The sequence below is a fragment of the Rhincodon typus genome, chromosome 16, assembly GCF_021869965.1.
Source record: "Rhincodon typus isolate 14 chromosome 16, sRhiTyp1.1, whole genome shotgun sequence".
Taxonomy (NCBI): Eukaryota; Metazoa; Chordata; class Chondrichthyes; order Orectolobiformes; family Rhincodontidae; genus Rhincodon; species Rhincodon typus.
Window position 1 is genome coordinate 12,008,720 of NC_063347.1, and position 23,759 is coordinate 12,032,478.

Here is a 23,759-nt window from a genome sequence, read left to right on the forward strand (position 1 = left end):
CACCATCTGTCCTGCCGGATTTGAACCTGGGTCACCAGAATATTACTTGGGTTTCTAGATTAACAGTCCAGCAATTGTCTCTGTCTGTGTCTCTGTGTGTGTGTCAGTGTGTCAAAGGACCAAGGTACCTTTTATCTTGACATGTAGTTACTCTTGTAATCTCAGACATGTGTCAGCCAATTTGGACACGGCAGGGTCCCCCACACAGTGTGATAATGAGTGTTAAGCTATTTTTGTTGGTGAAGAATGGCCAGGACTTGCGGGGAAAATTTCCGCTGCTCTTCTGTGAAAGATTGCCTTGGGCCCACCCATGTTCATCTGAGGGGGAATAAAGAGCTTTGGTGTAAAGTTTCATCCAAAAAGCCAAAAGTGTAGCACTCTTTCAGTACTGCACTGGAGAGTCAGCTTTCACTTTTGTGCTTTGTATCCTGAACTGGGGCTTGGACCACCAACTTCTGGCTTAAGGGCAAGAGTGCTACGAGCTGAGCCGTGGCTGACCCATAATTATATGTCCCCCACTGGATGCTTTGATGTGGAAGTTTTCCATTTAATCAGCGAGGAGTGATGTTTTTCTCTCAGCATCCTTGTTAATGTGAGATTTCAGAAAAGGTTGAGACAGAAATTAATTTATCTGAGGGTAGATATTGAGAACCCCTGTCCCCCCAGAGAGGCTGAAAATATGAAAAAAATGCAAGAAATGCTGCCACTGGCACTGGTTTGACAAAATATTGTGTGGGGTTTTCCAATCCTGCAGATCATGATTTTCTTGTTTGTTGAGATAGAGGTGAGTCGGGGAGAAAAAAAAGTTTGCTATGTCAAAACACTGTGTCACCTTTATTTCCTAGTAAAATGATCTGTACATTAACCACTCTTGTTTCAAACTCGTAATTTGAATTTGAAACGTACTTACAAGAGATATTGTCTGAATAGTGCACACCCTTGTCTTCTCACAACTAGCTGGTCCCAGAAGACAAGGGAGAACCAGCAAGTACAAGCAGGTCCAGGTATAAGTGAATATACGTAGTTAAGGTTCCCTGGCTTCTATCTCGGTGCTTAATAGCATGCATCGGTAAGTCTAATTATCAAGAGTTTCTAAAGCTTTACACAGGAAGGCAGAGCAGAAAGTTTTAAACACCGATGGATTTATGACTTGTGCATCTTGTAGAAGATGGTTATAGAAGAATATTGACTGAAACTCAGTCCTAGAATGGTGTGGTAGCATAGTGAATATACAATTAGTTTAGCAATCTAGGCTTGGATTACTGATTTGGAATCTATGCATTCAAATCTTGCTGATATATTTTGGAAATTTCAGTTCGGTTCATGAAATAAATTGTGATCTTTTTTTTCCCATTTTGAAAAAAAGATGCCAATGTCAGTAATATAACTAGACAATTTTAAAAACTATCTACTTTAAAACTGTTCTAAAATCCTGGCTTGTTTATGCTCGATACTTGACTGCCCTTTGAAATGGTTGAAAAAGACACAGTTTTTTTTAAAATTTGATCATGGAATGTGGACATGGCTAGAACTTCATTTATTGCTGTTAAGACTGTGGGGCTGGAGTCACATGGAGGACAGTAGATTTCCTTCTCCGAAGGAAATTTTGTGAACCAGATGGTATTTAGCAATATTTTCTGGTAGTTATGTGTTCAGCACATTTTTACTGAATTCAAATTTCACCAATTGCTATTGGTGGGATTGAACTCATGTCCTCAGAACATTAGCCTGGGTTCTAGATTACTAGTTTGTTGGCATGGCCACAACATTACTGCTCCCTCCCAGCTTTGTTTAAAAAAAACAATCAACAATGGCTACTGGTTGCTGCCTTTTCCAGTGACATTAACGTCCCATTAATTAGTTTAAAAAAAATACAGTAGATGCGAGACTGCACATAATTTAAAATAAATTGGCAGCTGAAGTGGTACATCTTAATGTCACCAGGTACTAGGCTTAATGAGAGCTGGAACGTAGAAGCTGCTGGAGTGAACTTGCATTTGGATCTGATCACCTGGGCTCATAGGGGTGTAAAATATTTCAATTCTCAGAATCGATACTTTTCCTCTTAAGGGGTAAACAAAAATGTAAGCTTAATAAAACTGTGCTCCAGATGCCCTGTGAGTGTCAGATCCTAAGTGTAAGTGCACACATAGGGATCAGTTTTTATTTCCTGGCAGTGGCCCACATGGTGGTATTGCTGTTGTGCGAGAGACTTTTTTTTTTTTTTTGGATGATATTTTAAACTAAGGCACTGTGATCCCAATGCAATATTTCACAGAAGAGCAAGGGAAATTTTCCCCGGGAGTCCTGGCCATTTCTATCCACTCACCTTCACTGATTAAAAATAGCTTAACAAAAACAGAAGTTGCTGGAAAAGCCCAGCAGGTCTGGTAGCATCTCTGAAGAAAAATCAGAGTTTAGAAAAATCAGTTTCGGGTCCGGTGACCCTTCCTCAGAAAGGTTCTGATTTTTCTTCACAGATGCCGCCAGACCTGCTGAGCTTTTCCAGCAACTTCTGTTTTCGTCCCTGATTTCTAGCATCTGTGGTTCTTTTGGTTAAAAATAGCTTAATGTTCATTATTACAGTGCGTGTGAGCTTGCTGTGTCCAAATTGGCTGATGTAATGTCAGAAATACATGTCAATATAAAAAGTTTGCCTTGGTGCTTTGAGATAGCCAGTGGTCATGAATGGCGCTAATCAAATGCAAATGTTTCTTTTAATAGCGTGTGCAACACACACGCGCACACACACACCCTCCCAATTTGCCATTTGTGTTGCTGGACAGCTTTTTGAGATTTCTATGCTCCTTCAATTCTAGCCTCTTGAGAAACCATGAGTTTTAAACACTTCACCATTAGCACCATGGGAGAGGCGATGGCCTAGTGGTATTATCGCTGGACTGTTAATCCAGAGACCCAGATAATGTCCTGGGGACCTGGGTTCGAATCCCACCATGGAGGAATTTGAATTCAATAAAAATCTGGAATTAAGAGTCTAATGATGACCATGAATCCATTGCCAATTGTCGGGGAAAAACCCATCTGGTTCTCTAATGTCCTTTAGGGAAGGAAACTGCCATCCTTATCTGGCCTAGATGTGACTCCAGACCCACAGCAATGTGGTTGACTCCTAACTGCCCTTTGGGCAATTAGGGATGGGCAATAAATGCTGCCTGGCCAGCAACACCCTCATCCCATGAATGAAAAAAGAAAGCTGTGCCTTTTGCTACCTAAAGTCCTCGGCTCTGAAATCCTCTCTCTAAACCTGTGCCCCCCTCAATAGCTCTCTTCCCTCTTTTTTAACATTCTCTTCAAGCCTACCACTGCAGCCAAGCCTTTGTTACGCTGTCCTCCTAGCTCCCTTTGTGGCTTGTTGTTAAATTTTACTGGTGTTGTAGGGGATGGTTGTACAGTGGTAATATCACTGCATGAATAATGCAGAGGCTTAGGCTAATGTTCTGGGATTGGCAGTTCAAATTTTTCACAACGCATGATGAAATCTGAATTCAGTAAAATAAAAATGTAGCTACTGGCAACCACATAACCACTGTTGATTATTGAACCTGATTTTTACAACAATGTCCTTGAGAGAAGGAAATCTGCCGTCCTGATCTGGCCTGCATGTGACTCCAGGCCAGAACTGATGTGGTCAACTTTTGACTGCTGTCTGGAGCACTTTATTGCCCATCCCTAATTGCACAGAGGGCAGTTAGGAGTCACCCACATTGATGTGGGTCTGGAGTCACATGTACACCAGACCAAGTTAGGACGGCAGTTTCCTTTACTAAAATACATTAGTGAACCTGGTGGGCTTCCCCTCCAACAATTGACTATGGATTCATGGCCATCATTAAACTCTTAATTCCATATTTTTATTGAATTCAAATCCCACCATCAGGGCAGTACGGTGGCTCAGTGGGTAGCACTGCTGCCTCATGGTGCCAGTGACCTGGGTTCGATTCTGGCCATGGGAAATGCAGGGTTACAGGGATGGGGTAGAGTGGGTGGTTCTGGGTGATATTCTCTTCCCAGGGTTGGAGCGGACTTGATGGTCCGGATGGCCTGCTTCCGCTTTGTTGGGATTTAATGACTCTATCTGCCACGGCAGGATTCAAACCCAGGTCCCCAGCTTGTTACGTGGGTCCCTGGAGTAACACTCCAGCGATAATACCACTAGGCTGTCGCCTTCCCGTAACACACGTTTTACCAGTTTAAAGGCTCTACATAAATGCAAGTTGTTGTTGACAGCCAACAAACATGTAGTAAGAAATCAACTGCAACCTGACCGTTTTCTCCCAGATAGTCAGCAGGCCATAGTCTGATCCCAGGTACATATCTGACATATATCCTGTTTCATTTTACAACTGGTTTCCAGTTCTAGGCTCCTGAACTCTATGACCGATATATTGATTCAAAAGATTGTTCCTTGCCACATGTGTCCATTGTTCTACACATAAACCACCAGAATCTCATGATAACGTTATAGTCTGTAGCTCATTCCCAAATCGATTATTATTGTACATCCAGCGACCTTTTGACGCCTTCCGAGTTTGTCATTATTAGTTACCTAATACCAGCCACAAGGCAGATGCCAGACTTGTATTTATCTGCATGTATCCCTTTTGTCTAGGTGCTGGACAGGAGAGTGCAATGTTTATCCACACAAGATCTTATGAAGATCTAACCACAGATGATGAAGTGAAGGGGTGTCTGGACGGCACTAACAAGGCCGTCACCGAAGAATCCCAGATAGAAGAGATCAGCAAAGATTTCAACGAACTGAGCACACAACTGACTGGCATCGCGATGGACGTGAACAAGGAGATGAGGGACAGCGATGTGGAGGGAGAGGGGTCATCTGGGAGGTCACGCAGAGAGTCCATGCTCTCGGAGAAAGAGGAGGACATAACAGCTGAGTCATGGAGGCAGCACCGGAAACACATCTTTGTCTTCAGTGACGCTGGGAAACCGATTTATTCCCGTTATGGGACAGAGGAATCTCTCTCCTCCATAATGGGGGTGATGGTGGCACTTGTGTCCTTCATTGAGGCAAGCAAAAATGTGATCAAATCCATCCATGCAGGTGCGTTCAGTGGTTTCAGTTACCGCTGGTTGTGTTACACTGTTCTGTTGACTTCATGGTTCCTGTACTGGACCCATGGATAAAGGAGTGGGTGAGCATGATGGTGAACCCGCTCCAAGAGGCATGTCTCAATGTTGGCTTTTCAAATCCACCATCCTGCTGCAGTGCAGGTATAAGAAGCAGTCACTCGGTAGGACAGAGCCACAAAGCAGCTGACAAAACAGATGTGCTGTTCAAGCTGGTAATCTTGCACCTCTTGGGACGGCAATGGCCTGGAGGTATTATCACTGGATTGTTAATCCAGAGACTCAGGTAATGTTATGTGGGTTATCAAGGTGTAGAGATGGATGAACACAGCAGGCCAAGCAGCATCAGAGGAGCAGGAAAGCTGACGTTTTGGGCCTAGACCCTTCTTCAGAAATATCTCAGATTTTCCAGCATCTGCAGTTCCTACTATCTCTGAAATAATGTTATGGGGACCTGGGTTCGAATCCTGCCACGGCAGATGGTGGAATTTGAATTCGATAAATATCTAGAATTAAGAGTCTAGTGATAGCTGTGAATCTGTTGTCGATTGTTGGGGGAGAAAAACTCATCAGGACGGATGCAAGAATGCCATTTTTTCAAAGGGTCCTTTTGGAAATTTGGTCCTTTTGCCTTTATCTTGATGAGTGCAAGGCAAAAAAGTTTCGACAGAATGTCACTTTGGTTGGCGAAGCAATCGTTTTTTAAAAAAAGTTTATTCTTGAGATGTGGGTTTCTCTAACTAGGCCAGCATTTATTGCCCATCCCTAATTGCCCAGTGGACAGGTAAGAGTCAACCATATTGCTGTGGATAACGAGTCACAGGTAAGGATGGCAAATTTTCTTCCCTAAAGGACATTAATGAATCAGATGAGTTTTTAATCACAATCAACATTTCATGGTTGTCATTAGGCTAGCTTCTTGTTCCAAATATGTATTGAATTCAGACTTTACCATCTGCAGTGATGGGTGAAGTTTGACCCTTGTCCCCAGAACATTAGCTTAGATTCTTGGATTGCCAGTCAAGAGACATTACCACTGCTTCCCCTTAGCACAATAATATTGCACTGACTACTATTTACATTATCCCTCTTTTTGTAAAAAGAATTGGAACACAGCTTATCTGAAGTTGGGAAGTTGGTATCTGTTTGTCTGACTGCCTAAACGACATCACCCATTGGAAAGGGTTTAGGGAATGATGTTCGGAAACAAATCTGTCTTTCGGTACCATGTGCTGATCAGGAACACAGTGCTGTCGAGGTCATGAGCTCAGTGCTGCAACCTACTGCCAGCCTCATTTTGCACTGGGTAATGTCCCTGGCTCTGAACCAAAAGCCCCAATTCAAGCCTCATTCCAAGCCTTGATGGCCAAGACAGGTATGTTCACAAAGCTGCCAAACAGGCTGAGTATCAACTTGTAACTTCTTTCAACACACTTCGGTAGCAGACAGTGGAAAAGATTCTTGGTCAATCTGGTGATGGAGTTCGTGCACTGTGACCATCACCATAACCATATAGCGTCAATTCTTACATGCCCAGGTTAAATACTAGTTAGGCAGAGTCCAGGCATATTCTTTTCTAATTAGAATTGTATTTTTACTCGCACTTCAACACTATTGGATGTAGGTACAGCAAATGTTTTAGTAGCTGTCACCTACAGCACTGCCTGTGAACCAGTTGATCAAATATTCCGAAGAGTCAAGATGTCCATGTTATCAATGTACAAACACACACTAAGTAATAGAAACGTAACGCAGGAAGTCTACACGTCATTGTTACACCTTATTTACAGCATAAATCTCTTAAATAATAATGCAACTTTGCCTTAAATAAAACTTAGCAGCAGAAAGCCTTCTCACTCGCACCCTCACCTGACTATTCCGGCATCGCAGAGATTGTGATAATACGGTAAACTTTGTGGTATTTGAGGTATATAATTTTTGCCGCTTTATTGAGAGTGCCGGTTCAAAAGGTGCCAGTTGAAACAAAGTTTGCTGTATCTTTAATCAACTTGTTTGGATGAGTTATGAGCAGGTGGGTTTTGAACCAGACCTTCTTCGCCCAGAGGTAGGGCTGCTACCAATGTGATACAAGAGTCCCTACACTACTGGGTATTTGGGGAACAAGTAACCAGTACGTTAATGAACATATAACCATCAACTGTTCCCTAGTTCTGTTTGGTCTGAGGCATTTCTACCAGACTGAATAGGTAATCCCATACTAGATGAGAAGTTCTGAAGATGATAAAATTGTTCCCTTCTTCTCCTCTCTTCCCTACATTGTTCTGAGTTGTAGAGTCATACAGCACAGAAACAAATCCTGTGGTCCAATTTGTCTGTGCCAACCAAAAATTCCAATCAGGCATAGTCCCATTTGCCAGCATTTGGCCCATATCCCTCTTAAACCCTTCATATTCATATATCCATCCAGATGCCTTGTAAATGGGGAGGGAATGGCCTAATGCTATTAATTGCTGGACTGTTAGTCCAGAGACCTGGGTAATGGCCCGGGGACCTGGGTTCGAAACCCTGCCATGGCAGATGGTGGAATTTGAATTCAATAAAAATCTGGAATTAAGAATCTAATGATGACCAAGAAACCGTTGCTGATTGTCGGAAAAAACACATCTGGTTCATTAATGTCCTTTAGAGAAGGAAACTGCCATCCTTATCTAGTCTGGTCTATATGTGACTCCAGACCCACAGCAATGTGGTTCATTCATAACTGCCCTCTGGGCAATTAGGGATGGGCAATAAATGCTGGCCGAGCCAGCGACACCCTCATCCCGTGAATGAATAAAGAAAAAAAAAATGTTGTAATTGTACCAGCCTCCACCACTTTGTCTGGCAGCTCATTCCATACACGTACCATCCTCTGTGTGAAAGTTACCCATCGGCTAAGCCAAAGCTCCGAAGGTAAAGACTTGCTCCCAGGTATGCATAAACATTTTCTGTAACTAGCCACTGGGGAGTCTACAGCAAACGGCCGAAGTGACTGATGTTTTCCCTTTTTTGAAACTCCTCACAATCTGTGCAATTTGCTCATTTCATGAAAATGTCTCCAGTTGCCCCAGTCTGTCTCCGTGACTGAAGCCCCTCGCTCCCTGGTCCCACCATGACAAATCTTGTATGGAGCTGCCCCATCATCTGGACACCTTCTGGCAAGGACGACACAGAGAGCTGCACCACGGTTGTGCCGTGACCATCAGCTGAAGTTGCATGTGTGGCCCATGCTGTCAAGCATGTGGTTGAGTGATCAGAGAGCCCCTCGCTGTCTCTGAGGGGAAAGGGAACTTTAAACAGTGAGCGGTGGGCAGATCTGCTGTCAGTACATTTTTAAAGAAGGAAGCACCTACTTTATTGGGAACACCACGACTCTTCATAAGGATTAAAGGCTTTAGTTAGCAGTGGGACGAATGGAGCAGGCATTTTAGTTTGTTGAGTGGCGTCTTGTTACCTTTCTCCAATGGAATAGCGATGGGAGGATTCACAGCACTTACAACTGATTGTAGCACAGGGTTGTGGTGCAGAGAGTGTTGATTAATTCCCTGCTTTTGTTTATTACAGAGGGCTACAAGGTGGTATTTGTTCATCGAAGCCCCCTGGTCCTTGTCGCTGTTGCTCGTACCCGCCAATCAGAGCAGGAAGTGGCTAAAGAGCTTCTGTATGTTTACTACCAGATAATTAGCCTGGTCACTTTAACCCAGCTCAACAGAATCTTCGAGCAGAAGAAGAATTATGATCTCCGCCGGCTGCTTTCAGGCTCTGAGAGGATAACAGACCACCTCCTCAATCTCATGGACAAAGATCCCAGCTTTTTAACCTGCGCGGTCCGATGCCGGCCCTTGGCCTCGTCGGTGAGAGACACCATCAGCAGCAGCCTACAGCAGGCCAAAGACAAAAGTCTCGTCTTCTCCATTCTGGTTGCTCAGAACCAACTGGTTACGCTGGTGAGGAAAAAAGACCAATTCCTGCACCCCATCGACCTCCATCTACTCTTCAACCTCATCAGTGCCTCCACCTCCTTCCGAGAGGGAGAGGCCTGGACTCCCATCTGTCTGCCCAAGTTCAACTCCAGCGGTTTCTTTCATGCTCACATCTCCTACCTCGATCAGGTGAGCAGCCTGTGTTTGCTCCTCATCTCCACCGATCGCGAGCACTTCTTTACCATCTCCAATTGCAAGAGCAAATTTCTGGAGCGCATGAAGAGACGGAATACCTTCCAGACGCTGCTCGAAGAGTTGCGGACTCCATCCTACAGTGTTTCTCAAGTGGGCATCCCAGACCTAAGGCACTTCATCTACAAATCAAGAAGCTCTGGTCTGTTCACGAGGTAAGGAACAAGTCGAGCTATCCAAATGATATAAATGAATGAAAACCATGCATTTGCAAAGCGCCTTTTATTTTCTTAGGATTTTCAAAAGCGATTTAATACCAATAAGGCACTTTTGAAGTTGTTGTGATGTAGGAATTCAGTAGCCAGTTTGCATACAGCAAGGTCCCACAACAAGAGTGTGAGAATAAGCAGGTATTCTGTTTTTCTTTGTGATGTCTGAGTGATAAATGTCGGCCAGATCACCAGCGATAACTCCCTTGCTCTTATTTGCAGTAATTCCATGGGATTATTTAGCACCAGGACAAAGAGTGTTTGGTTTACTACCTGAACTGAAAGGTGGCACCTCTGACACTGGTGTTCCCTCTGTACTGCACCAGTGCTTTGGCCTAGATTTTGTGTTCAAGTCTGGAGTCGGATTTGAACTCTCAGCCTTTCAATTCAGAGGGATGGCTGAATGCTGTGCAGTGAGTAATCATTAACAAGTGGGATAATGGTTTCATTATCTGTTTGCTATCATTAAACTACTCCAATCCAATGGAGCAATGGGTTTCAAATAATCTCTGTTCAATTTGTAGTCCATTCAAGCTCCCCTGTTAAAAATTGATCTTAGATTATCAATCAATGACAATTGGCACAAGAAAATAAGAATCTGTAAGGGCTGAGATAACAAGGTGTAGAACTGGATGAACACAGCAGGCCAAGCAGCATCAGAGGAGCAGGAAAGCTGACGTTTTGGGCCTAGACCCATCTTCAGAAATGTCAGCTTTCCTGCTCCTGTGATGCTGCTTGGCCTGCTGTGTTCATCCAGCTCTACACCTTGTTATCTCAGATTCTCCAGCATCTGCAGTTCCTACTATCTCTGTAAGGACTGTTGCATTCAGATACTGTAAGAAGCGTGGAACAGGTTTGCTATGAGGTGGAATTGGATAGCCGTTATGGTGTCGTGGTGGTGTTCATCCCTCTGCTCTGGAGGCCTAGGTTCAAATCCCACTTGCTCCAGAGGTGTCTTTTAACATCTTGGAACAGCTTGAGTAGAATTTGCATCGTCTTGCCAATTTTACATAGGCGGTCACAGCACATAGCAACTTCTTTGCTATTTTACCAGCTGATTGTAACTTGCCAGATTATCCTGTTTGGTAACAGTTTTATTTTCCCTTGTTTTGTTTCTCCCCTGCTGTATGAGGATTTTCTCTCTGAGCTAAGTCAGGCAGACATCTCCCCTTTTTTTTTTTTTTCTTCAATCCAGGGTTTCATTCCTGTTCTGAAAAGCTTCCAGTTCTGAATATTCTTGATTCTTTCGGCTGCCTGCTGGGCTTTCTACTCTTTCGGAGATTGATTGATTGATTGGTTCTGTAGTGGGTTCCTGCCCTCACTTGTGCAGTCAGTCGCCATTATGACAAGTCCTGCCCTTCGAGCAGGACCACTAGAGTATCAGACATTTGGGAAGTCCAAAATCAATGTTCTTCTTCTATTGGTCAGAAAAGAACAGAATATCCCTTTGACGTTTTGACATGGGGACAGGCAGTCAAATGAAGTCAGCCTCCCTCCCTCTGTCTTCACAACACAGTAAAATTAAAAACTTTCAAAGACCCTAAAAATTGACCCCAACAGTTCCCAATCAGACATTTTTAATAACTAGTCCCAGAATTTGTGAATAGTTGATATTAGACACTAAGTTTTTATAGCAAGAGATTTAACAATTTATGAACAATTGTTGGGCGGCACGGTGGCTCAGTGGTTAGCACTGCTGCCTCACAGTGCCAAGGTCCCGGGTTCGATTCCACCCTCGGGTGACTCTCTGTCTGTGTGGAGTTTGCACATTCTCCCTATGCCTGCATTGGTTTCCACCAGGCACTGCGATTTCCTCTCACAGTCCAAAGATGTGCAGGTTAGGTGGATTGGCCATGTGAAATTGCACATAGTGTCCAGGAGTGTTCAGGCTAGGTGGATTAGCCATGGGAGATGCAGGGTTACAGGGATACGGTAGTGGAGGTGGGTTGGGATGGGATGCTCTTCAGAGGATCGGATGTGGACTCGATGGGTGAATGGTCTGCTTCCACGCTGTAGGGATTCTATGATAACAGCACAGTAATGTTACCAGAGCAAATTTAAACAACAAAGTAATCTAATTAATGTCTATGGTTAAGCCCAATCCTCCTCAATTCTAGCCCTCATTCTCACACAAAGACAGACAGACAAATAAACACAATTAAGGGAAAAATAAATGAGATGTAACTGGCTAGTTCATTTAGCAAACTCCACGATCTGTAACATCAGTGGAAAGTAGGATTATGTCTTGCATGGTTTCTGATGAGGTTGTAGACTTGCTTGCTGAACCGGTGGGTTTGGTTGCAAATGCTTCATCACCCTGCTAGGTAACATCGTCAGTGTACCTCCGGTGAAGCATCGGTGTTCTGTCCTGCTTGTTACTTGTATGCCTCCAGTTTGTTGGGGTGTTTGGTACCACTTCTGGTTCTGTTTCTCAATGGTTTGAGTTAGACCCTGTGTACAATGTGTTTGTTGATGGAGTTCCGTTTCTGAATTCACTGATGCATTTAGATAGCAGGCTCTGAGGAATATTAATTCCTATAACTTAGATTCTGTTCTCTGAGCTTTCAATAAATTGATAGAGACGACAACCAGGGAGCAATCATACCTCTGTCCTGCAACTTTTCGGGGCAAAGTCCTTCTGACCCAAAATGCACTGCAAAAACCAATTCAAACTGTGGCCTCTCCTTGCCAGAATTGCCGTCTCCCTATGAGATCCCAGTTAACATTCAACATCTGCCTTCTGTTTGAACATAAGGTCTCTCTGGAGTCGAAGTGTCTACAGAGCACCTTTTAGCAACAAATAACCTGCAGTTAACTTTCAGGCCAGGCCTCGTAAAGAAATAACAGCTTGTTTGTTCTCTATCGCTTAAACAAGCTGCTGCACACAGTCCAAAAGTCACCTTTAAGCTCTCAGCTCTCCGCTCAAGCTCCAAAGCAAAAAATGACAAAATAAAACATGAAAATAATGGAAAATCAGCGAGGGCTCCAACATAAGTAATAAGTTAGGCCCTTTCCAAGAAACAACTGGCTATTCAGGTGAAAAGCACGAGTGAGTAAATGTAGAGCCCAAAGCAGTTCATGGTGAATTAACTACTTTTAATTTTTTTTCCATGCAATCAGATCCCATAAATTTAAGAGAAAAAAATTCCTTCATGGGATGTAGATCTTGCTGGCAAGGTCAGCATTATAGCCCATTCCTAATTACTCTTGAACTAAGTGGATTGCTGGGCCATTTCTGGGGGCAGTTAAGAGCCAGCCACATTGCTGTGGGTCTGGAGTCACATATAGGCCAGACCAGTTAAGGATGGCAGTTTCTTTCCCTAAAAGACATTAGTGAACCAGATGGTGTAGAGCTGGATTAACACTTTTCTGAAGAAGGGTCCAGACCTGAAACATCAGCTTTCCTGCTCCTCTGATGCTGCTTGGTCTGCTGTGTTCATCCAGCTCTACATCTTGTTGTCTCAGATTCTCCAGCATCGGCAGTTCCTAATGTCAGTGAACCAGATGGGTTTTTTATAAGAATGGATGCTCGTTGTCATGGTCACCGTGACTGAGGCTCATTTTGCATTCTGGATTTATTTCCTGAATTTAAACTTCACCAGCTGCTGTAGTGCAATTTAAATCTGTGCTCCCAGAGCATTAAAATAAAAGCAAAACATTTAATGGAGTTTCAGCAGCACCTCAGCAGAATCGTAGAATAAAAATAAATCATATAATTTTAAAGTACAGAAGGTGGCCATTCAACCCATCATGTTTATACTGGCTCCTGAAGGAGCTACCCAGCTCGTCCCATTCTCCAGCTCTATCTCCATAGCCTCTAAATTCATCCCTTTCAAATATATATCCAGCTCTCTTGAAACCTCATTGTATCAAAGTGAGTTTAAATTCACAACTTGTTCAAAATTAAATTTGGCAAACCACTCACTTTAATAGAGCATTAGATACTGTTACAAAGTTTGTGTAGCGTGTGTGGTCCCTTTTAAGAGATAAAGTGCTTTTCTAAGCTTGGAGATTTATACAGGAATAAAATGTCTGTATGTAGCTGAAGATGTACAGCCAGTTCTAAAGTGGAAACCTGTATCGATTGGCTGTGTGATTGGAAACCTTAAGTTTGTTTTGATGTTTTGGCAACGAACTCGAATCAGCCAATTAATTTAAACCAAGCACATGGTGATTGAAAGCCAATTGTATTTATATCTGATGGTTTTGACAACCTCAGACCAATGCCATTGTAAGAAAATTGATATGTCATCCATGGTATATAAGGAGAGGGTTTTTGAAAATCAGGGTGCGAGCTAACTGCCATCTGAGAAATAAGCATCTAGCTCTCACAAGAAATCGCTAAGCTCTCTAAGAAAGCAACATCCAATCCATAAAAGGTACCACCATGGCATTTTTAGCTCGGAGACCTCATTGGAGAAATTAAAGAGAAAACATCCCTGATGTCCAAATCAGCAGAAGAAAGATGTTTGTGGCTTGAGATCAACAGAAGGCAGAGTGTTCCAGAAGACACATTCTGTGTGAAGTTGGAGAAATTAAGTTTTAATTTATTGTTGTCTTATTTATTGGATTTATATAAGTGCGACTTGTGTTTATTTGAACAGCATTCCAGTAGAATTTAGTTCAGTTAGGGAATAGTTACTACTTGGGGGGGAATTATTCGGTTTGTTCGCAATTCTGTTAATTTGTTCATTGTTAGGGTTAAATAAATAAATTGTTTCTGTAATTTATAAAGCTGGGATGTGGGGTTTTCGTTCTTTTAACCACTCTTTTCACAGATTACGAGGGGCAAGGCGAGCTTCTCTAGGTGTTTCAGGTGTAATTATTAGAAGGGAATCTCTACTCCTGTCATATCAGATTGGGGGCTTGTGATTTGGTTTAATTATCAGAGGGGTTCCCCTCTTCCTAACAATACTCAAACTGAAAAAGTATATATTCCATGTTGAGTTGCAGAGAGGCACCGAGTTAAAGTTTCAGATCCATTAATGACTCCTGCGGAGTTTTTCCAACACTTTCTTTTTTTTCTGTTTTGTTTCCCCAGAGGATAAGCCTGGGATACAAATGCCATGGTGGTACTGTCTCCCTCAGGGAGGGAGCAGGAAGTTTATTTCAACAAGGAAACATTTTCCTTTCAAATGTATTTTGCAGTCGGGTGAAGATTCATTTCTCCAAATATGCATAGAATTATGTGCCTCCTTCTTCCTGTGTCTTATTTCAGATTTGTCTTGGCTGTTGCTTTGGATCCAAGGACAATGTAAATGTCTTGTGTATTTTTATTCTCTGTTTGGTAGCCCAGAGATCGAAGCTCCTTACGTAGCTGAGGAAGAACAGGAACGGCTGCTGGGATTGTATCAGTATTTGTACAGCCGGGTCCACAACTCTGCAAGGCCTCTGAAGTACATCTATTATGCGGGAGACCGGGAAAATTTATTGGCATGGGTAAGAACCCAGGCTCGGAACATTCTAGCACCTTATGTCAAAGCAGCAGCTCCTTGCCAGTGTTTACGCTCCACACTGGCCTCCTCTGAGCTTAAACTCAGCTCCCAGGTCAGGCTCCGAAGTAGATCCCAGAATCATCAGGATGTGGGCGGCACGGTGGCTCTGTGGTTGGCACTGCTGCCGCATAGCGCCAGGGACCCGGGTTCGATTCCACCCTCGGGCGACTGTGTGTGGAGTTTGCACATTCTCCCCATATCTGTGTGGGTTTCCTCCCACAGTCCAAAGATGTGCAGCTTAGGTAGATTGGCCATGAGAAATTGTCAGTACTGTGGGGATTCTTTGATCGTCGGAAAGTAAGCGGCACCCCAGACCTCTCGGTGTCTCTCGTCGACTTCCATCAACCGAATGTAAACAGCTGAATTTACAATTGTACAAATAACTTGTTAAAATAGTCAGCGATTAACATGGAGGTTTGGAGGCACTATGCAGGCCAAGAATGAGCCAGAAACGTGTGGTCAGTGCCCCTGACCTCTGGATGAGAGGTGATAGAAGAGCAAGCTTCGCAGTAAATCCCCTGACTGCGAAATGTGGTTACAGCAATGCAGTTCATTGCATTCCAATGTCCTTTAGGGAAGAAACCTGCCATCCTTACCTGGTCTGGCCTACAAGTGACTCCAGACCCACAGCAATGTGGTTGACTCTTAACTTTATTCTGGGCGATTAGGGATGAGCAATAAATGCTGGCCCAGCCAGAGATGCCCACTACCCTTTGATTTGATTCATTATTGTCACATGGATACTGAAAAGTGAACCCTTCAATGAATTTCGATAAAGGAGGAGCCCGACTTTCCAACTAGCCCCCTGAGCAATGCACCCCTGTAATGTTACCGGAGAGGAGCACACAGATCAGCCACCAGCATTGGTGAGTGAATATTAGTTGAACCCTGGAGTTAGTTGCTGCATTGGAAGTGGAAATGTGTTTCTGTGTTGTAGTAAATAGCAGTTTTATCAGGACCCAGGGAGGTGTGTTGTTGAGGTCAAGTATCAAGGGCATTATCAAGTATCAAGGTTCCCCCACTCGCAACTGATGGGGTAACTATAATTGATTTACCCCATGCTCAGCCCAGTGCAGTACTTGATCTAAGGATGCTGCACGGTTAACTGGAGAGGGAGTGAATTCTGAAGCCAATTCCTTATGGATAGACATTGTATAAGGCAAGCCTGGAACTAGGCTGCACAGTTATAAAGTCAGGGGTCAGCCTTTCTGCGGCAGGGGAACCCTCAATGTCAGAAGGTGGTGGAGGTGGGGTCCATAATTATCTCGAAGGGAGAGCTAGATGGAGTCCCGTTAGGCAGGGACAATCAAAGACTATCGAGGGCAGGTGGGAATATGGATTTCAAAACACTAACCAAACAATGGCGATCTTATTGAATGACAGAGCAGGCTTGAGGGGCCGAATGGCCTACTCTTGATTCTGCCTACACTTGTGCCTGTGCTGGGATTACAGAAGGAGAACACTCATTAATGTCGTCGATGCGAGGTGGTCAATGCTATTTCTATTAACTCGCGTTAAAGTAACACCAAGGTTTCTGGCCCTGTCGGTGTTTGAACCCCTCTTCTCCAAAGAGGCAGAGTGAGTGGAGAATCATGGAATTATTGCGTGCCAGAGGAGGCCATTTGGCCCAAAACGTCTGCACCCAGCTCTCTGAGCATGTTAACTCGGTGACAATCTGCTGCCTTTTCCCCGTGACCCTGCACACCATTGCTACTTAAATAATCGTTCGATCGCCCCTTGACTGTCTCGATTGGACCTGCCACGCTTCCAGGCAGTGCATTTCGAAGCCCCCCACCCCCTCCCAAGGCCGCAATGTTTGTCAATGTTGATGTGAGTGAACAATGAGAGTTTCTCTTTTCTTTCTTTCCCTAACCTCTGTCCTGTCTCTATCTCACCTTTCAGGTGACGAGTGGATTTGAACTCTACATGTGCTTCTCTCCTTTGTCAACCAAAGCTACTGCAGTAGGTGCCATTAGCAAACTAATGAAGTGGATCAGGAAAGAAGAAGACAAGCTGTTCATCCTCAACCCTGTGACGTACTGACAGAGGGCGTTGTGATGGAGTGATTCCCTCACCACTGACCAAAAACCCAAACTGACTGAGTGTGACAGCTTGCTCATGGGGGACCTGGAAGGCTGATGACCACTAATGTTTGTCACAGAGCTTTCTTTCCAAACAGATGAGGCGGTGAGATGTAAGCCATTTATATTACAAAAAAGAAACACTACATCCGTTGCAAGTACTGCGCACCAATTGGGTGTCACCACCATTTTGGGTTTTATCTTCCCCATTCCTGCTCTCTTCCCCACCCCACCACCACCGCCCCCCCCGCCCACCCTGAATCTCCATCATCATAACTGGCCCTGCGTTATGCAGCTACACCTGGAACTTTGCTGGTCTCTAGGGATAAGAAACAATCTGACAGGTCCCTCTGTACTCGTACAATGTTGTTACAGCTCCACATTAGTCCTGGCGCTTCACAGATTACCTCTGATAGTCAGCAAGGGGGCCCAGGGTTATCAGAAATACTTGCAACATCCTGCACTGGCATGATTTCCACCTTTTTTTTTTTTAAACAAAAAAATACCCGCCGAAGCTGCCACAAAATCTGAGGTGAGCCTGGAGAAAAATCCTAATTGATCTTTCCTAAGACAAACCCAGAGATTGTGAGAGTGAGGCCGCGGATGGTGGAAGCTGTGACTGTGGGAGAATGCCACTTGGCCTCTCAAGCCCATTCTATCAAAGATTTGTCTTTTAAGACGACAGCCTTTTTTTTAAAATAAACCTAAAGTTATCTTAATAACCAAAAATCTTTGGCTCCGCTGATCAGGGACCATTTGTAATTGTGTCGAATACCTTAAAGTGAACTTGTGTAAATTCTAATGTATAACAAATCGGTATTGAAAAGGAATAATGAAACAAAATGATGATTATAGAGGGAAAAAATAGAAGATGTGAGCATTCCTCAGACTGTTGCCACGTTTGGTGTAAAATGTGTGATGAACGTGGGAGGGTTTTTGTGGATTAAAATCGATGAGAATCCAGGAAGTGGCCAGAAGGGTTTGTGATCCTTGCCTGGTGATTTGCATTCTGTGACCTAGGCAATATGAGGGAGGTCCACCTCAGTAAATAACACAGCTATGATTTGTCCTGTCAGAACAACAACTTTCATTCCTTATAAGGACTTTAATGTCATTGAACATCCTTTTACTGGAGCATTATCAAATGTACTTTGACACCAGATCTCACAATGCCCCAAATGAGGAGTTCCCCGGTATCATCCTAACAGGAAGACGGAGCGCAGAGAGGATCGGGGAAAGAATTCCAAAGCTCAGGCCCTTTGGTAACTGAGGGCACAGCCAGAAAATATGCAGCAAATGAAATGAAGTACCCAAGAGGCCAGCTTGGAGGAGTGTCCACTTCCTGGAGGGTTTTGGGGCTGCGGAATGAGGCTCCGGAGGGATTTGAGGTTAAGTGTGAGAGTTTCAATGTGTGTTGAGATGTTTATGTTGCACTGATTATGTCACGGACACTGAGCAGAACCTTGGGTATTCAGTGAGATTTTCAGGTGCTTTTGCCAACACCCTCAGGACAGTGATGCCCAATGTCGGCCATTGTCCTGAGAAAACCTCAAACGAGTCGAATTGTCCTGGAAATGATGAACATCAGGAAGAGCCTAACACAGACTCCAAATGCTTAAGCTTTATAGTTTTCAAGTGTGACTTACTGTTTAGAATGTGAATAGTCAGTGAATTACTTTAATGGCAGCTCGGTCTCGGAAAATTGGCAGAATTGAGGGTGATGTGAGTTATTTTAGAGTGTCATTCCATGTATCACTGACTCCTGGTGCTTTGCCATCTAATGTTTTTAAAAAAAAACCCTCAGTGTTGCAACCTGCTGGAAGAGCAGAGCAGTGTGAAAATAATGTGTTACTTAAAGTTAACTGTAGACTTTGATCAGACTGACAAACTTTGGAGCCATACGGATATGCAAATTAAGATCAGGAGTAGGCCATTTGGCCCAAAATAACCAGCTCCACCATTGAGTAAGATTTTGGCCGATCTGACTCTTCCACATTCGTGCCCAGAACTGACAACATTTCACCCCTTGCTTGTCAAGAATTGATCCACCTCTGACTTAAAGGTATTCAAAAACTGTGCTTCTGTCACCTTTTGGGGGGGAAAACAAAAGTCCCAAGTACTCATGGCCCTCTGTGAGGGGGAGAAAAAGGCCTCTCCTCAGCTCTCATTTTGAATGGACAGCCTCTTATTTGTTAAACAGCGATCCCTGGTTCTGGATTTTCTCACAAGAGGAAACCTCTCCACGTTCACTGTCTGTCAAGATCCGTCAAAATCTTTAACAACAAAAACAGAAACTGCTGGAGAAACACAGCAAGTCAGGCAGCATCTGTGGAGAAGAATGTTTGTTTGTTTTGAGCCCTGAATGATGCTTATTTTAGAGCTTGTATATCCCCTCTCTGTCTGTCTGTTTCTCTCTCTGTCTGTCTGTCTGTCTGTCTGTCTGTCTCATTCGCTCTCTCTCTTTGTCTCGCTCGCTCTGTCTAGCTCTTTTTTCATCGCAAAAATAGATGTTTCTTCACAAAATTACTTGCAGAAAAGACACCTGGAGGTAGAGGGAGGAATGTGGGAATATAAAAAGTGATTTGACTTTTAAAAAATGCACTAGGTCTTAATGATACAGGCTTTCAGTATGTGCGTGTGTGTGTGTGTGTGTGTGTGAGAGAGAGTGAGAGAGGGAGAGAGAGAGAAAGAGAAATAAAAGTAGAAAGAGATTTTCCAACACAGTGATAATCTGTCGAGTGAGTTTCTCTGGCTGTAAACAGCCTGATGTTTTCATACACAGCGAATGTTGCCATCGAAACAGATGATATTATTTCTTACTAACAACTTACACAATCCAGAGAACATTTGTAAACGGCTTCAAGCTGCAGCACACCTTTGGACTTTGGATGATTAAATAAAGAGTTGCTTTGTCACCTCACCTGATTCTGACAATCTAAATGTAATATGTTGGATTTGGTGGATAGTTATTTCTTGTCCTTTCAAATGAGCTTGATGACTAAACAGGGAATAGTGAGACACCAATTTAACATTCCTTAGTGATCGAGACACTGATATAACCAATTACACAGCATGTCTGGGAGATTGGATTTGAGAATTGCTCAGTGGGGTGCTGTTATCGTGTCATGTTGAGATGGCGGACACCTTGACTGCTCATATTAGTTTCATCGTGACTGGGTAAAAGTCCCTGGGGATGCTCGTTATGTTCAGTGTTAATTATATCTCCCTAATGTGACATTACTCTGCAAATACATTCCAGCCACGTGTTTGGTACGTGGGTACATTTGCTGTAAATGCCTCTACATGAAACAACATTACTGCTCCCTGTCCTCAGCACGAATGTATAAAACCTAAAGTCGCTTTATTTGTCTCTCTGTCAGTGACCATGGCAATCTGATGTACTCTTTACTCACCAATATGTCTTCTTTCAGTGCTTAAATGAGAGTGAGCTGTTTATCTCTTAAGCATTGGTCTTACACACACACACACACACACACACACACACACACACACATAGGGTGTGTGTGTGTGTTTTGAACAGTTCCTGTTTCCTATTGCACCTTCTCTCTGTTCCCTCTTTTGTCTTTCATTGTTAGTGCTTTTCCGAGGATAAACTGTACAGACTTTGACAATGAAAGCTCTCGGATCTGAAACATGGACTCAATTTCTCTCTCCTCAGCTGCTGCCAGACCTGCTGAGTATTTCCAGCTTTTATTTTTTTCGCTCTTTGCTTCGCTCTGTGTCACCTTGTTGCAACAGGGAATGCTATTTTGTGCAGAAATTGACCGAGTTTGGGACGTGATCAGATTACTGCCTGTGACGCGGTACGGCCAAAACTGTTCTGTTACATGATAAAGGCATTGGCTTGGTTAGCTTTATCAAACACAAAGTAGGCACAGGGCCAGAACCTCCTCTTGCCAGGGGGAGTCTTGTTGGTAGCCGAGAGGCTATGCTGCTACCATGCAAAACATTCCCTTCCAGGCACCGAGTGTAGAGGTGAAAGCTTAGCCCAACATAAAACACTGCACACATACAAACCGTGCAGGTAGAGTGTGGCAGGCTTGGCACTATTAGGTTACGTGTTGAGATTTGACACCCTTGCAGTTTGACAATAAAATAGTCCACGTGTGCACACGTACAGCTCTAGGCTGCTGTGGTGGCAGGGAAAAGATTTGGGCGGCACGGTGGCTCAGTGGTTAGCACTGCTGCCTCACAGCGCCAGGGTCCCAGGTTCAATCCCACCCTCGGGCGACTGTCTGGGCACAGTTTGCACATTCTCCCTGTGTCTGTGTGTGTTCCCTCCGGGTGCTCCAGTTTCCTCCCACAGACAAAGGTGTGCAGGTTAGGGGGAATTGGCCATGCTAAATTGCCCAGAGCGTTCAGGGATGTGCAGGTTAGGTGGATTGGCCGTGGGGAATGCAGGCTTAGAGGGACCAGGTGGGGGCTGGGTCCCTATGGGATGCTCTTTGGAGGGTTGGTGTGGATTTGATGGGCTGAACACCTGCTTCCACACTGTACTATGATTTATCAGAATGGTCCCTGGGATGAGGGATTAGCATGGAGAAACTGGAGATGTTCCCGGTTGAAGTAAAGGAGATTAATGGAAGTATGCTTGGTTAGGGCAAGTTTAGATTCATGACCAAAATAAATGCTGTTCCCATTAACTGATGGGGAAACTGATTCTGAAAGCTTGGGCAAGAGATGGGGAAGAAGAATTTTCTTTTTAATGCAATGAACAGGAATGACCTGGAACTTGCTGCCCATGAGGGGGATGGAAGGGGCGATAGTTAATAATGTCCATGGGAACGTAGATGGGAAATAAACTTAAAGGGCCAAGAGGCATTGACTGGGGGAATGAGAACTCCATGGATGACCAACATGGGCTTGATGGTCCCAATTGGCCTCTTTCTGTGCCTTTTATGATTCTATAAAGTTTAACCACTTAGTTATCCACTGCAATAAGAGGCTTCTCGGCCTGAGGGTCTATCATAGACAAAATAAATTGTGAAATGGACAGCTTTCTGCACAACCATACCTTCAGCCAACAGTCAAAGTAAGAACATACAAATGTCAAATTAGGAGCAGAATTAGGCCATTCAGCCCTTCAAGCTTACTCTGCCATTCAGTAAGATCATGGCTGATCTGTTTGTTTTGAATTCCACTTTCCTATCTACCCTTTGAGACCAGATTTAAACACCTAGCTGTGGAGTGTTCTGGGAGCTGTTTCTACTGCAGGACCATAGCAAGGCTTCCATTGTATTTCTGACCAAATCATGCTCTTCGAATGGATGTATTACTGGCCCTCTGTTAGAACACCTCACGCCTCTCTCGGGCAATCTTTGATATTAACACCACTGAGTATAGCCTTGGAAAGCTTGTTTGTTGACACAAGCCTGGACACCAATCAGGGACTGGGAAATAGATGTGGAATCCCAGTTCTCTTTTTGAAGGATCTAGTGAGGCTTTCAAGCTCGCTAACCAGCAAAAAGCGTCACTTGTCACTGGCATATAGTAATATCTTTACCTGCTGGTTACTTGTCAAAAAAACCCCCACCAATTCTCAACAATAGAAATGGGTGGGAGGAACCAAAAATTCTCCATAGTGTGTGCAGTGGACTGTGGATAAACCTTTGTCAGACCAATTGTTAAAATGAATTGTAGCAATCTTGTTCTTTTTGCTTGGGGCATGCAATGGTTTGCTATTATTTCTCAAATGCTTTAACAGAGAGAGAGAGATCATTCTCCTAGATTTATCTTGGTGCTGCAAGGCTGGAGTTTGAGGAGGTGGACATGAATTCTCCTGAATGTAATGAAACGGTTAATGTAAATCTGATCTGTGTCTGGAGATAGTGCTCCAGTTTCACAGCTCTCTTCTGTCCCCTGGTGTGCTTAACTAGCCTTACAGTGTCATTGTCAAGGCTGCCACCTCTAAATCTATAAAACAATGAAGGCCTACCCACAGCATTTAACACTGTTTGTAAGGCACTATGTTCTTACCTAAGAATTAAAAATTCGTTGGTGCCACATTAACTTTCAATTACAAATGTTGAGGATTCAGTAGTAGATTACTCCTCAGGGAGAGTGACTGGCTGAGTTAAAGGACCAGAATTTTACTCACAGATTATTAACATTGTATTAATATACATGATATAATTATACATGTGTTTTCTAGAGTCTTAATTAATCTAAAATGTTACAAGAACTGGAAGGAATTTAATATTCTTTGCATTGTGTCTGTTTCTGGAGGATGACTGGAGAAATGCTCTCTAGTGGAAATAGGGGACATGTTGAAATGCCAATGCACTGTAATTAAGGAAGATGCAAATATGTTTATTGTTTGGTTTGAATTTTTACAATTACTATTTCAATTAAATATGTGAAAAAGATTTGTACCCTAATTAAACAATTGCAAGAAAGAAATTAATTTTGTGCGATTTTCGTTTTTTTTTGTCACATATTTAAAAAGAAACACAAGTTTAACTGTTTTAAACACTTTTGATAAGGGAAATCACTCAAAGGGTGATTATGGACCACGGTTTGGAATAATAAGAATCTCCTCCTGTGCAGTGTAACCTTGTATGCCTCACTCTGTCTAAGCACCCTGTGATCAGTATGTCCTTGCCTACTATGATTTGCCTGTACTGCTCGCAAACCAAGCTTTTCACCGTGCTTAGGTACATGTGACTGCAA

At 43.5% G+C, this 23,759-nt stretch overlaps 1 protein-coding gene across 3 annotated transcripts in view; it reads left to right on the forward strand.

Moving 5' to 3' along the window:
- mon1a (MON1 secretory trafficking family member A) overlaps positions 1 to 23,489 on the forward strand; it is a 35,777-nt gene extending 12,288 nt beyond the window's left edge. For 2 of the 3 annotated variants that reach the window (XM_020515630.2, XM_048606412.1), the window contains exons 3-6: positions 4,631 to 5,083; positions 8,674 to 9,439; positions 14,785 to 14,932; positions 16,891 to 23,489. In XM_020515630.2, coding sequence (XP_020371219.2) covers positions 4,631 to 5,083; positions 8,674 to 9,439; positions 14,785 to 14,932; positions 16,891 to 17,031 — 1,508 coding nt within the window. In that variant the 3' untranslated portion in view covers positions 17,032 to 23,489. The remainder of the gene's footprint in view (positions 1 to 4,630; positions 5,084 to 8,673; positions 9,440 to 14,784; positions 14,933 to 16,890) is intronic. The other variant, XM_048606413.1, reaches the window with a different exon arrangement.
- The last annotated feature ends 270 nt before the right edge of the window (positions 23,490 to 23,759 follow it).